This window comes from Pleurodeles waltl, chromosome 1_1 (genome assembly GCF_031143425.1).
Source record: "Pleurodeles waltl isolate 20211129_DDA chromosome 1_1, aPleWal1.hap1.20221129, whole genome shotgun sequence".
Taxonomy (NCBI): domain Eukaryota; kingdom Metazoa; phylum Chordata; class Amphibia; order Caudata; family Salamandridae; genus Pleurodeles; species Pleurodeles waltl.
In genome coordinates this window covers 851,402,779-851,416,902 of record NC_090436.1, presented here as the reverse complement: position 1 = coordinate 851,416,902, position 14,124 = coordinate 851,402,779, and the positions used below count along the sequence as shown (strand labels likewise).

The 14,124-nt window shown below is 43.5% G+C and overlaps 1 protein-coding gene across 1 annotated transcript in view; it reads left to right on the top strand.

Annotated features, from left to right (window-relative positions):
• TRPM6 (transient receptor potential cation channel subfamily M member 6) overlaps window positions 1-14,124 on the top strand; it is a 1,083,502-nt gene that overhangs the window by 670,434 nt on the left and 398,944 nt on the right. Inside the window, exons 19-20 of the mRNA XM_069229129.1 lie at window positions 5,989-6,129; window positions 10,067-10,195. Coding sequence (XP_069085230.1) covers window positions 5,989-6,129; window positions 10,067-10,195 — 270 coding nt within the window. The remainder of the gene's footprint in view (window positions 1-5,988; window positions 6,130-10,066; window positions 10,196-14,124) is intronic.

The following is a 14,124-nucleotide window of genomic DNA, read 5'->3' as shown; positions in this document are numbered from 1 at the left end:
TTATTTAAAACAACAACAGAGGATAGTTAATAATTCTCTTCCGCAGAAAAGTCAAAACAAGCAAAATCTTCTTTCAGCAATTATTTCCAGCTTTCAATCTCACTCACAGGATCCCTTGTCAATTCAGGTTAGCAGCTTGTCAAAATCGGTTTCCAAAAGTCAATTCAAGTTTTCAAAGTCTTATCCAGTAAATTTCTCAGTATCTTTTTCTCAATTTTGATCTTGTCTCAAATCTTTACACCAATTTCAGTTTCCTTCAGCCAGACTCAGGTGCCAAAGTATTGACCTGGGACTTCTCAATCAAAACAAAATGCCAAGAACTCCTGTTGCCATTCGGCTGTATATGCCCATTCAGGACCTGCGTACCTTCTATTTGCTACTCTCTTCCTTTTAAATTTGCGATCACCTTGCAACTCTCCCTCACTTAGATCTTCTCTCCTTGTCGTGTCTACTTCTTCCTCTATGGCATCTTCGACAACCACTTCTCTCCTCTTTACTTGTAACTCTGGCCACTTGTCTCCTTTCAGTGTCTCTTTAGTCTTTGATCTTTCCTGTGGCACCCCTTCTTTCTCTCTCTGCTCTATGGTGTTTTCGCTTGATGGACCTGCAATCTGCTCAGGAGGAGTCTGGACACTCTGACTCTCTTCCGCCTCAACTCCTTCGCTTTCTGGGTCTGTCAAGTGCTCTAGCTCATTCTCATAATCATCCACTTCTGGGAGAACCATCCTCTGCTACCAAAAACTGTTAGCACGTCAGAGCCTTAATAAGTAAACTTACAAGGCGACGTGTCTAGGTCGACAAACCATTGGACCACGTTTGGAGACTTCCCAGTACGAAGAATTTTCCCTCACAAATCATCAACCAACAATATCAATAAATTAATCAATAATGACAATCACTAATCAATGAACAATCAATAGGAATCAGAATTAGAACACACCATGACCTTTCAGTCCTGAATAACCAATCCAGTTTAATTTAGTGTTCGGATATTTATTTCCCTATTTGTTACAATCTAATATCATGTCTATTAGTCTCAATAGCAATAAACTCATCAGGAAACACTATCGACTAGCAAAACATAGCACAACTTAATCAATGCATCAGCTATATTCATTCAATATTTATGCACATCATTAATATGAATCAACTTAGCAACGTCTCATTAGTACATGAATCAACAAAGCAAGATCTCAATCATTTGTCTATTTGCTCAAGGTATTAGTGAACGCCTTATCTAACCTCGAATTAGCAATAGCATGTTGGGCTTCATGCAAAACATTTAGTGAACACGAATTTGGAAAACATCCAAACTAAGGCCTGTATCAAAATAGCAGTTGGTACCTAGAAAGAAAAGGCAAACAATCACAATTTGCATCAGATAGTTACCAATCCAACAGATCAGCAAGCAGCGTCAGTCTTCGTCCTCAGGACATCAGTCAATTCACCATCAGCAGAGATAGGACAGGCCGAGTCTTTAGCATTAAGGCAAAGCAAAGTCTCTTTCAAGACGCATAAGATAGCATAGCTAAGGAACGGATTACTTCCCTCAGATGGAGGAGAAGTTAACATCAGGCAAGAATGGGGTAGAGAATGGTTTAAAGTGACAGGACAACTAAACTATTATATTGCAACTAGCAAAAGTCCTCTAGCAAAAGTCTCATAGCAAAAGGAATGGCACATGGCAAGGGTAAGGGTAAAAATGTAAGTGGAAGTATTTGGGAGTGGTCCTGTTTTCCTCGGGTTACGCCTTTAAATCAAAACTGTGTAACTATTCCCTAATTCCTCATTGGATAAAATTTGGTGCATCATTATCTCTAACCAATAATTTGGTAAGCACCTTGCTAGAATTTTCCACAGTCCACAGTTCTCACATCACGGATTGCTCCACATTATTGACGTCTTCAACGGTTGGAATGTCAGGTAGAAAATGTTACACTTTGCGCTCCAGTCAGTGTCTTCATTGTCTTCTCCCAGTACGGTTAACCTTGTTCCTGTTACAAATGGCACTGTTGCATCTAGCAAGAACCTAGCCTTGAGCAAGCCGGTTCTCATGAGAAAGAATTTACTACGGCTACACACATATAACTCCTGGAAAAATACAGTTTTGTTTCCTTCAGGAAAAACAGCACACTACACGTTGGAAAATGCAATTCAATATGAGACCAGGCAGCTGGGCCCAAGCCCTCGCTAAGTTATTAAAGCAAATTCTTAACACACAACCCTAATTATGATATACTAATACAATTTCGAACATTATTGCATACAATTCAGAATTAAAAAGCCTTTTCATTAGTCTTCGTATACATTGGTGACCACTCTACGTGGGCACATTTCAAACGTGTGCATTATTTTCTACGTCAACACATTTTCTATGCAGCTTCATCACACAATATATTGCTAGCTTTTCACATTAATATTGCTTTTAAAAGGCACACTCCAACAAAGCTCTCCACCAGCTTAGAAGAAAAGTACCCGTTTTGAGAAAACTGGAGCTATTGTCTTGCTTTTTATCATAGGAATTTAGAAGGCTCATGTGTCCCAGGTACCGAAGGATGTTGCATCTTACACAACACCCAACTACATAGCAGGTAGTCTGCACATATTCCTAATTCCCCATCATGAGAGATGTCTGAAGCCCCTAATTCATCTGCTCATTACATCACATCTTAACATACTGCAAATTATTCCATCTAGTTATAGATACCAAATGAGGGAGAGGTAAGGAAGAGTGGTATTTGCGTTTGCTGGTTCACTGTTTTTTTTAAAGCATTTTTCTTTCTTTACAACCTACTTCTGATTTTGCATATCTTTTACCCCACCAGCCAGTGGTTATTTTAAGAAAGAGTGTGTGGAATTCTAGATGGTAATACAAATATTTAAACTATTAGTTGGCTAATCCAGCCAGTATAAAAACGAGTGCCCCCCTTGCAACAGCTATACAGTAATCTAGCACTGTTTGCATAGAAAGGTCAAGGACATTCAAAATAGCATTCTATAGATCAGTTGCAACTTTCTTTTAGGCCCTGGGAAGGAGGCTATTTGTCTAGTTCTTCCCTGTTTTGGAATCTTTTCCATTGATTTCTGAAACCCTCCCTACAAACGCAAGTTCTCCAAAATATATCTGGGCTTATATCGCCTCTTTCAACCATTCTGACTGCCTCCTCCTCTTTTCTTCCCTTTCCCTTGGCATCCACTCCAGATTGAATCTTTACTCCTACTGGTTATGCCTTGCTTTCTGAGATCCAGATCTGGGGGTGGCTCTGTTTCTTGTGCATTGCGGGGTACCATAAGGCTCCTTTTTCAAATGTGGGCAATGCAGGCTCACTCCAACGGTAGAAGGGTTTTGAAAACTAATTCATTTTAGCACCAAAGCAGTGATAGTTTGCTATTTAAAAGGTCTGTTACCCACTCACTTATTTACTTATAGACATAAAATAAATATTGAAGGATGAAGAGAACAGCATCTTCCACTTAAACTTTGTAAGAAAAGGGTTCAATTTTCTCACCTTTGCAGAATCACAAAGACCTTTGGTTCAGATCTGATCAATTTCATTAGCATGCTAGGTTGTCTGGTACAGCCAGGGAGATTTTGACCAACTTCCCTAGAGTTCACAAATCCTTAATCAGGAAACATCAGGATGCAGAGGCCGCCACAAAGGAAGAATGGCAACACCTGGATACCATCACTCCCAGTGGTGGATGACCCAAGAAAGAAGGCCTGCGACCATCAAGGCAAGTCGTCACTACCTGTCGTACATGTTTGCCCCGCTTGGCAACCCCATCATCCCAGTCCCTATCTGAAAGAAGATAGGTGCAAGAGTCAGTAATGGGAGGATGATATATAAAAACCTCCCACAGACAAAGAATAGTAGATGGTCTCTTTCACAGGTTAAATAGACGTCAAGTAATGCAAGATTTAAATTGACACACATTTGTTACCTGTGTTGGGTATCTCTAATGCCATATCTAAAGCTACAGAAGTTACAGAAAATATAGCCTGAGAAACACTTCCTGTTCCAAAATTTGGGACGTTTGCAGCCTGCTTTCTACATGTGACATAGTACTGCAGTGTAATAGCAGAGTACTGAGGGAAAGGGGTGGCAAGACTGTGGGCCACTAAGCGTTCTATATTGGAAAACTTGTTTAAAGACAGCCTCCTCAGAATCATCTCAAAACCCACAAAATCCAAAATGAGAAAGATTTGCAGCTTGGGCAGATGGTGCTTGTGAAATGTCGGATAGACATATACTGCATGTATCCTCACAGCACAAAAGAAGCATCTTGGGTAAAGGACAGAATGGATTGGGCACTCCCTAGTAGTTGAAATACATATAACTGCTACTTGGAGAAATGAAAAGGCTGCAGAAAAGATAGCAGAATGGGTGGAACTGTATGGATGTTTTTGGAACCTTCCAATGTGAATCCACATAGCTCATGGGGAGAATGTTTCTTCTATGTCCACTTCTGACAGAGATAGCTTGTTGTGTTCTTTCTTGCCCCTATCTGCATTTAAGTCTGGGGTGCTCCTGCTTCGAGCAGCTGTTTCCTGCTCTATAAGTGCATGTTGATCATTCATTTATTGGCCTGCTAGATCAAAAGATGTCCTGAAATTTGAGGTTCGTACTTGTCATGGTTCGGAATCATAAATGAAAGGGTGTTAATAGAGTGAATCATGGTTTGCAACAAAGTTCTACCATGAAAACATTAATTTAATAAACATAGCACATGATGTGTCAAGTTTGTACTAACCTGGCAGTCCGGATGTAACAGAAGCAATGTTGATATCCTCACTTCCCTGAATACACTGAGAATCATGGAAAAGTATAATACGTTGGTCAGTTGTAGACCTGAATGAGAGAGAGAAGACAATGGACATCTTTACTCTGCCTGTACTGTTAGCTGGGATCAACCACACTGCAGAAGTGTTGATATCTAAAACAAAAGATGATGTGTAGCTTGTAGTATTTCACCATTGAAGTTCCAAACTACTATACCTAATATGACATATGATACACCGTGTGACAATAACTATATTTTTGACTCTCCATAGGTGGTTGAAACTCTGGGACTTCCTAGAGTTGAAATACAAATAATCTTCTATAGTGGATGGAAGAAACCACCTGAATTAAAATTCTCACTTTTTTATTGATAACTACCTTTAGAGATTTGCAAATTAAGCCTGTCCTTTGAATGATTCAGAATTTAAAAAGTCCACCTGCTGCAACATAATAAATACAGATTAGAAGTATATGTTTCCTCTTGGCAACAAGCAAACACTTCGCAACATCACAAAATAAAATGATGCACAGTGCTGAAACTTTTCCAACACTCACCCCTAGTCACAGATCTGGGTTTAATCCCTTGTCATTTTGTTCGCCTCGTCACCCCTGTTTGGACCTATCCATATGCAAATCAGTCTTGATCCTGCTCCCTGTGGGAACAGTCCAGCCCAAACTGCCAAGCAAGGTCCACCCTGGACCAGAAACAAGAATCCTGGGACCGGTTTCAGGGTATCACCCCTCATCAGCCAGGCTAGGTTGAATCCAGTGGTGCAGTGAGCAAGGGACCCATGTCTTGGCATTCTCTAGCCCCTCCGGGTGCACATAGCAACATCACAATATAAAAAAATGGACAGTGTTGAACCTTTTCAAACACTCACCCACAGTCACAGATCTGGGTTTAATCCAATGTTATTTTGCTTGCCACATCACCCCAGTTTGGACCCAGCCATATGCAGATCAGTCTTGACTCTGGTTCCAATGGGAACAGTCCAGCCCGAACTGCCAAGCCATGTCCTCCCTGGACTGGAAACAAGCATCCTGGGACTATTTTGGGGGCATCACTCCTTATCAGCCAGGCTAGCTTGAATCCAGTAGTGTGTCTGTAGTAGATGGTTCTGAATACTGTAGTCAATGTGAGGTATCTTCATATCCATGCATGCCAATAATTTATATTTAATAAACGTTTAAAACACTTTTTTCACAGAGTTATGATGAAGAAAAAGGATGTGAAGCATCAGCTGAAAGTCAGAACTGCAGCACTGGCAGCGAGCATGGAAACCTTTCCCCGTCCAGGAAAGCCTATGAATTTTACAACGCCCCAATTGTGAAGTTCTGGTTTCACACGGTGAGTTGCTTTCACTTCTAAAACTCAACGTTTCTATCGGATGCTGGAGTGTGTTGGTATCATACTCACACACCTCAGGTCTGCTCCGAGGACAGCCTTCATTGCACATACACCTGAAATGTTTCCATCACACATACATTTCTTTGGAACATTGTGTTCCGCGTGTACCCGGAGAACAAAGCGCACAGGGATGTTTTGGTATTTTCTAAAGGTACAGTAAACTGGATTTTAAAAATGGGGGTTGCCCTTCCAACTGTACCGAAGGGCACACATTTTTGAGGATATGGTTTGTCTCTAAATAATATTTTGTGTTAAGATTTCTGGTGTGATGGGTTTGTTTTTAGGCCTCTTGATGTTTTTTTTATCATAGTTTATGTCAGATCGATGCTATTCATGTTTCAGTAATCTCTGTCGCTATCCAGTGTTGGTGGATAATTAATTGTGCCTGACGGGGGCCAGTGTACATAAGGTGCTTTTGGCAGGTAAGAGACGCAATGTAGAGTGAAAATCTCTAGACATGTTTAGTTCTTGTTTTAAAACACTTAAAACGTTGTTTGTTCTCTCTCTGCGTGTATTACAGTACCGTTTGTTGCAACGAAAGAAGGTGTTGTGATGTTAGAATTTCAACACCCATTCTCGGCTCTGTGGTCAGCGTCTTCCATGATAAAATGTGTCAGTGCTGCAAGGCATGTTGTGTGTTACAGGGATTTTCCCACAGGAAGTGGTGTATCGAGAATAATATTTCGACTTGTATTGAGATCTAGGCAGGATCACAAAAAGTGCCCACTGCTAGTACTAATTTAAGACACCACCACCAACACACCACACCCTACCGCATGAGGGACAAGATCCCCACAGAACACCTGAATGCCCAGCTCGCACAAACCCTCCCCAAACACCAACGACCCCAACATTGCTGCCCATAACCTCAAACAATGGATTATAACCTGCGCAGACTCTCCCGCCCGTCTTAGAAGAAATATCACCACCCGCAACATCAAGAACGCCCCTTGGTTCACCACTGAACTCCAAGTCTCCAAGCGTGAATGTCGCAAAACAGAAAAAGCTTGGCGCCAGGAACCCTCAATGACCAATTTCTCCACCCTCAAAACCACCATACGCAAACACCACCAACTCATAAGGACCACCAAAAGGGCTTACTACAAGGAACGCATAGACAGTAACTCACATAACAGCAAGGAACTCTTTATCATCATCAAAGAGCTCACCAAACCCAAATCCTGCAACATCGACCCCACTCACACATAGAACCTCTGCAACTCCCTCTCCAACCACTTCCACTCCAAAATCTTAGACATACACAACAGCTTCACACCACCAGCACCCACCACATCCAACACCGACATGGCAAACAACAACACACCCCCTTCCTCAACCTACTACACACCTGGGCCCCCACCAGCGATGAAGAAACCGAAGTAACCATGAACTCCATCCACTCAGGATCCCCCTCGGGCCCCTGCCCCCACCGCATTTTCAACAAGGCCAGCCCAACCATTGCTCCCAAACTTCGCACCATAATCAACAGCTCCTTCGATGCCGCCACCTTCCCAGACTCCTGGAAGCACACAGAAGTAACCTCACTCCTGAAAAAACCCAAAGCAAACCCTGATGACCTCACGAACTGCTGCCCAATCTCTCTTCTCCCCTTCCCCGCCAAGGTCGCTGAGAAGTTAGTGAACACCCACCTGTCTCACTTCCTAGAGGAAAACAACGCACTCAATGCCTCCCAGTCTGGATGCCGCAAGAACCACAGCACTGAGACCGTCCTCATCGCCTGCACTGACGACATCAGAACCAGAGTCGACAAAGGCGAGGCCCTCGCACTCATCCTCCTGGACCTCTCCGCAGCCTTCGACACTGTCTGCCACCAAATACTCCGTACACGCCTCTACAACGCAGGAATCCGACACAAGGCCCTGGACTGGCTCGCCTCCTTCCTCGCCGAAAGGACCCAGAGAGTCCGCCTCCCTCCCTTCCAATCTCCAGCAACCACGATCATCTGCGGAGTTCCCCAAGGGTCCTCCCTCAGCCCCACCCTCTTCAACATTTACATGGCTCTGCTCGCCAACATCCTCCGCCCACACAGAATCACCATCATATCCTAAGCAGACGACACCCAGCTTGTCATCTCCCTCACCAGGAACCCCACCACCGCCAAGACCAACCTCCATGCTGGACTCCTAGACATCGCCAACTGGATGACAGCAAGCCACCTCAAACTAAACTCCAACAAGACCAAAATCATCATCTTCGGCCCCAACAAAACAATATGGGACGACTCCTGGTAGCCCACCACCCTCAGACCACCTCCAACACCCGCCACCCACGCACGCAACCTCAGTGTCATCTTAGATTCTTCTCTCTCCATGACCCAGCAAATCAACTCGATCACCTCCTCCTGCTTCAACACCCTCCGCATACTCTGAAAAACCTTCAAATGGATACCCACAGACACTAGAAAGACCATCACCCAGGCACTCATCAGCAGCAGGCTAGACTATGGAAATGCCCTCTACGCTGGCTCCACAGTCAAGCTTCAGCAGAAACGCATCTGCATGCCTCATCCTGAACCTCCCATGCCATGAACACATCTCCCCCCACTTCAGATCCCTCCACTAGCTTCCTATCCAATGCCTCCACAACACTAGGCCAGCCTACCCCACGAAAGCGTGAACTTCCACATTCCCACTCGCTACCCGCTACCTCCGCTCCGCCGACCTCGCCCTTGCCACAGTTCCTCGCATCCAACGCACCACCTCAGGAGGCAGGTCCTTCTCCTACCTCGCCCCCAAAACCTGGAACTCCCTCCCCACCAACCTCTGCAAGACCCAGGACCTCATGTCTTTCCGAAAGCACCTCAAGACATGGCTCTTCAAACAGTAAAACGGCAGCCCCCTCCCATCCTTTCTCCCCATCCCCAGCGCCTTGAGACCCTCACGGGTGAGTAGCATGCTTTATACATTTTTTTTATTTGATTTGATTTGATTTGATTTGATTTGAAGACAGAGCAGTGATTTGGGCTTACTGTTGTCTTAAACGTTTAAAGAGCCTGAGCAGCGGTATTTATTTATTTTGTCTGTGGTAAATGTTTACTTATTATGGCATCTTCATAGGCAGATGCTTATTTTGGCTCAAAAAGTAACAGCAGTTGTTGGCAGGGCTTGAAATGGACCAGGTTCCTCCGGATCGTACGTTACTAATTTACAACGGATATTGAAACTGGTCCTTTTCGGTCCCGTATTCATGCTCTTAACTCTTCATGCAAAACACTGCTCGATTACTGAACAATAAGTGTAAAAAATGTTAAGGGAGTCCATGTCGTTCCTGCTTATTTTTCACATGCTATACTTATTCTTGCATGTTTAAGTCACACTTTTAATTATATAGGCCCCATCCCCTTTCAGAGACCCCCACATTTTTCATCCCATTCTCTAAAATAAGCACCAGAACACAACACAATAACATAACACAAAGCAAAATAACAAAACGACATAAATATAACAGGGCATAACAAAACAAAGATTCAAAACTGAACACAGTTCAACAATCACAGCACAAAAATAACACAATGCAGTAATGAAGCACAAAAATAAGAGTACAAAAAGCAACCCATAACAAACACAACACAATGAAACACAACTATGCACGAATATCCTTGTCACATAATACCGCCTACGCAAATAAGCTTTCATGATGCCATGCTAAAAGATGTTTGCACAAAATACTATCTTACTTACCACCAACGACACGTAAATGTGCAGGTCAAAATGTTCTAGGACCCAGCCTCTTGACTCCTCTGTGAAGTAAAGGAATGTATACCCTCTACTCACTGGCAGGAAACATTAAAGAGGAACATGCAGAGTGAAAACTTCTACAATGCCATGTACATGTGACATGTTTGTGTGTCTCGCAGATGGCCTACCTGGTGTTCCTCATGCTGTTCACATACACAGTGCTGGTGAAGATGGAGCCCCGGCCTACGGCACAAGAGTGGTGTGTCATTGTCTACATTTTCAGCACAGCTATCGAGAAAATCCGCGAGGTAAATATGACCTACGTTCCGGTGAAACGCCATAGGACTTGTTTAGAGGCCGGGCACTAATGCGTTGGTTTTCTGAAGACAGTTGAATGCTCTATACTACACATATATTGGAGTGCTGTTACCTTGCTTGGAATGGTCTAATAGAAAATATAAGTCTTGGCCAAATGTGTGCACTGGGTATGCTTTCGACCTGTGATGTCTGATTGCATAATACACCTCAGTTTCGATTTTCTGGTTGCCGTATCGTCATTCAAACCTCGAAACGTGGCAGCCAATAACGTTAGAAATCTCTGTACACTCTTACAGAAGTTTTAAATCAAGAGCTCCCTCTATGGCCACTAATGAATAGATCACCAAATATTTTGACTGGTTCTGTTTTATGTCTGTGTAAATTAAGGCGTGCTTGTTCCCAACACCTTTTACAAAAATGTTTGGGAAACAGAATTATGGAGGTGGTAAAGTGTGACGAGAACGTTTGTGCATATTTTTGTGTGGCTTGTAGTTGTGGTGGTGATGTGTTCTGTTGTTTTTGACCTGCTCTGTATTCATGCTGCATTATTTGCCGTGATTTTGTTGTGTTATACTTTCATTGTGGTATTGTGTTTTGTTTTGACGTTTTTTCGATATGCACTGCTATGTTTCAAATATGTTGCCTTTTGTATGCTGTTATACAATTTATTTTAGAAGTGTCAATAAATGCAGATACCTTACCAGCAAAAAGCAGCACATGCCTTGAAAGTCCCTGTGACAAGAAACTATTTGCTGATGTCTAAGTGATAAAATAGCATTGCTCAAGCTTTTCAACTATTGAAGACAACAGTCAGACCAAAACTGTGGCAGGAAACGTGTCTTAACCTAGTGTCCCTGTGCTCACTCTATGTGTTACAGCTGTCTTTAACTTAACTGTCCACAATGCTTTCTCCCTACTTGCTAATTATTCTCTAAAGCAACTCTAATGCCGTTATATTATACGGCTTAGGGCTCCAACTTCGGACTTTTCTTCTCCTAATAACTGTAATGTATATTTGTATGTCCTAATATGTAATCCCCAAAGCACTTCTCACACAATCAATCCATCTCCTCGATCCAACAATACTCACCACTCATGCAACATGTTTATTTATACCGGTTAAAATACATGTGACGTAATAACACATCCTTTTATAGCAAATGTAGTAATAAATGCACATTCACAGGTTTAACAACAGTGCAAAGGACAAATCCCATATTGTTGCCATCGTAGAATTGACCATCATGATCGTCTTAGCCTTCACTGTCCTCACTAGGTTCTTTGCTACAGGAATGTGCGCTGTCTCTTTAATACCTATGTTTATAACTAATATTTTGTAACTAATATAATCAAAAGAAATTCATGGAAAAACGACATACAAATCCAGCGAGCGCAATATGCTATTTATTGGTATTGTTGAATGACGGAAGGGGATCATAACCCTCTCAAAGCTTTCTCTCTCATGAGTGATGGAACCTCCTCACACATACCAAAGTTTATACATAGTGCTCCCCTATAGCCACCATGTGTGCACCGTATCTATGATACGGCGCACCAAGGCACAGGGTAATGGGCAATAGCGTAATTTTTATTGACACTATTGATGTACTCTGAAGCAGTAGCCCCAAAATGTTGGCGCTACTCCTGCAGAGTAGATTGGGGCCTATTATAAATACTGGAAGCCCCCTTTTACCGCCTGCTCTGTGCAGATGTTAAAAGTGCCATAAAAAATGACGCAAGGAAATCTGTTCGATTTCCTTGCGCCATTTTTTTGGCCTCCCTAATGGAGGAACACCCCCTTTGCATACATTGTGCCTGACACAGGCATAATGTAGTGCAAAGAGTTACAAAGTGGCGCAATGCATGCATTGCGCCACTTTGTACATATGGTACGAGCATTTTGGCCTCGTTGGGCCACATTCGCATAAAAAAATGACGTTAATGTGATGCAAGGTGGCGCTAGGGGCTTATAAATATGCCCATTAGAGTCTGCAAATCTACGCCCATACTATTTAATTTATATGCACGATTTGTAGCACACACGTTGTGAACTAAATTGGCTCTTGTATCCACCATAGCAGGTGCTACAAATAGTATAATGCGAGCAAAACGTTTAATGCAGAGAAAGGTGTTGATTACTTTTTAGAGCGTAAATCTGGGAAGGCAGAGCACTGAACTCCAGGAAAAGTTGGTAGATGCCTTAGATGGCATAGAGGGCTCTAAGACGTGTCTTGGAGTATAATAGGCAGCTTTGACTAAATGTCATTTAAATGTGTGGCAAAGGATTGTAAACTTGATTATGACTTGAACATGCAGCCAATAGGATGGCCTAATTTTATAAATGAAAGTATGTGGGTGCATCTAGAGGCAGTGGCTTTATGAAACTTGAGGGGACCCACCTGCAAAGTACATGGAGGGCACTACCCCCGACTCAGTCAGGAACCCAGTCAGTGTACTGTGCTGAGGGGGCCCCTTGGAGTTTGTGCCCTCCGAGCACTGCGGGGGGTACTATTATGTCACTGTCTAGATGTGAATGGATTGTTGGGTAGATTGAATATGTAGATGATAAGTAAGTGGATGAGTAAATTGTGAGATAAACTGGAAGATACATGCATGTATGAGTGTGTGGATGCCTAAAGGGGCCAGATGGGTGAGTTGGTATATTAGTTAGTGTTTGCCTAATTGAGTTGTTTTCATAGGGAAGTGAGGGGTGGAGGAGAGAGTGAGTTGTCAGATGTATTTGTTGCGAGATAGATAAGAGTGGACAGATGAATAAAGCTGCAACGGGTGAATCCCTGGATGGGTGATTGAGTAGATGATAAAAGGGATGCCTGACTACATCAGTGGGTGGACAGGTGAGTGTGTGGATGAATCGATAAGCAAATGAATTGCTGATTTTATGAGTGCTTGAAGGGTGACTGCATGATTAGTGATTGAGGGCTGGATTTGAGAGAGTGGAGGTATGAGTGAGATGAGTGGATTGATGAGTGAGTGGGTGGGTGCCTGAGTTGATCGATTAATGGGTGGGTTAATTGGTTTGGTAAATAGATGGATGAGAGAGTGAATACCTCACTGTGGAGATAGTTGTTTTTTTGTGACTAGATGTATCAATTCTAAAGCTGATGGGCGGCTAACTGAATGGATGCGTGTGCAAGTGGTTCCCTAGTTTGGGGTGGTTTGATGGGTTACTGGATGCTGGAAATTATGTCATTTCTTCAGGGTTACCCCCAGGTTTTTTTCCCTTGGCTAAAGCCTATTTACACTGGCTGTAGAACTCAGTGCACATGACCTCTGCTAACCAGTTGTCAATCAATCAATCAATCAGAGCATTTATAGAGCTTGCTACTCACCCGAGAGGGTTTCAAGGCGCTAGGGAGGTGGGGGGGTGGATTACTGCTGCTCAAAAAGCCATGTCTTGAGGCGCTTCCTGAAGGTGAGATGGTCCTGGGTAGTTCGTAGGTGTGCGGGGAGGGAGTTCCATGCTTTGGTTTCCAGGTAGGAGAAGGATTTACCTCCTGTGGTGGTTCTGCGGATACGTGGGATGGTGGCGAGGGCGAGGCTGGCTGAGCGAAGCTGACGGGTGGGCGTGTAGAATGAGAGGCGGCTGTTGATGTGTTCGGGGCCCATGTTGTGGAGAGCTTTGTGTGCGTGGGTGAGGAGCCTGAAGGTGATCCTCTTGTTGACAGGGAGCCAGTGCAGGTGTTTCAGGTGGGCGAATAGGTGGCTGTGGCGCGGTATGTCGAGGATGAGGCGTGCGGAGGCGTTCTGTATGCGTTGAAGACGTTTCTGTAGCTTTGCGGTGGTCCCTGCGTATAGGGTGTTTCCGTAGTCCAGATGGCTTGTGACGAGGGCGTGGGTGACTGTCTTTCTGGTTTCGGCGGGGATCCATCGGAAGATTTTTCGGAGCATGCAAAGGGTA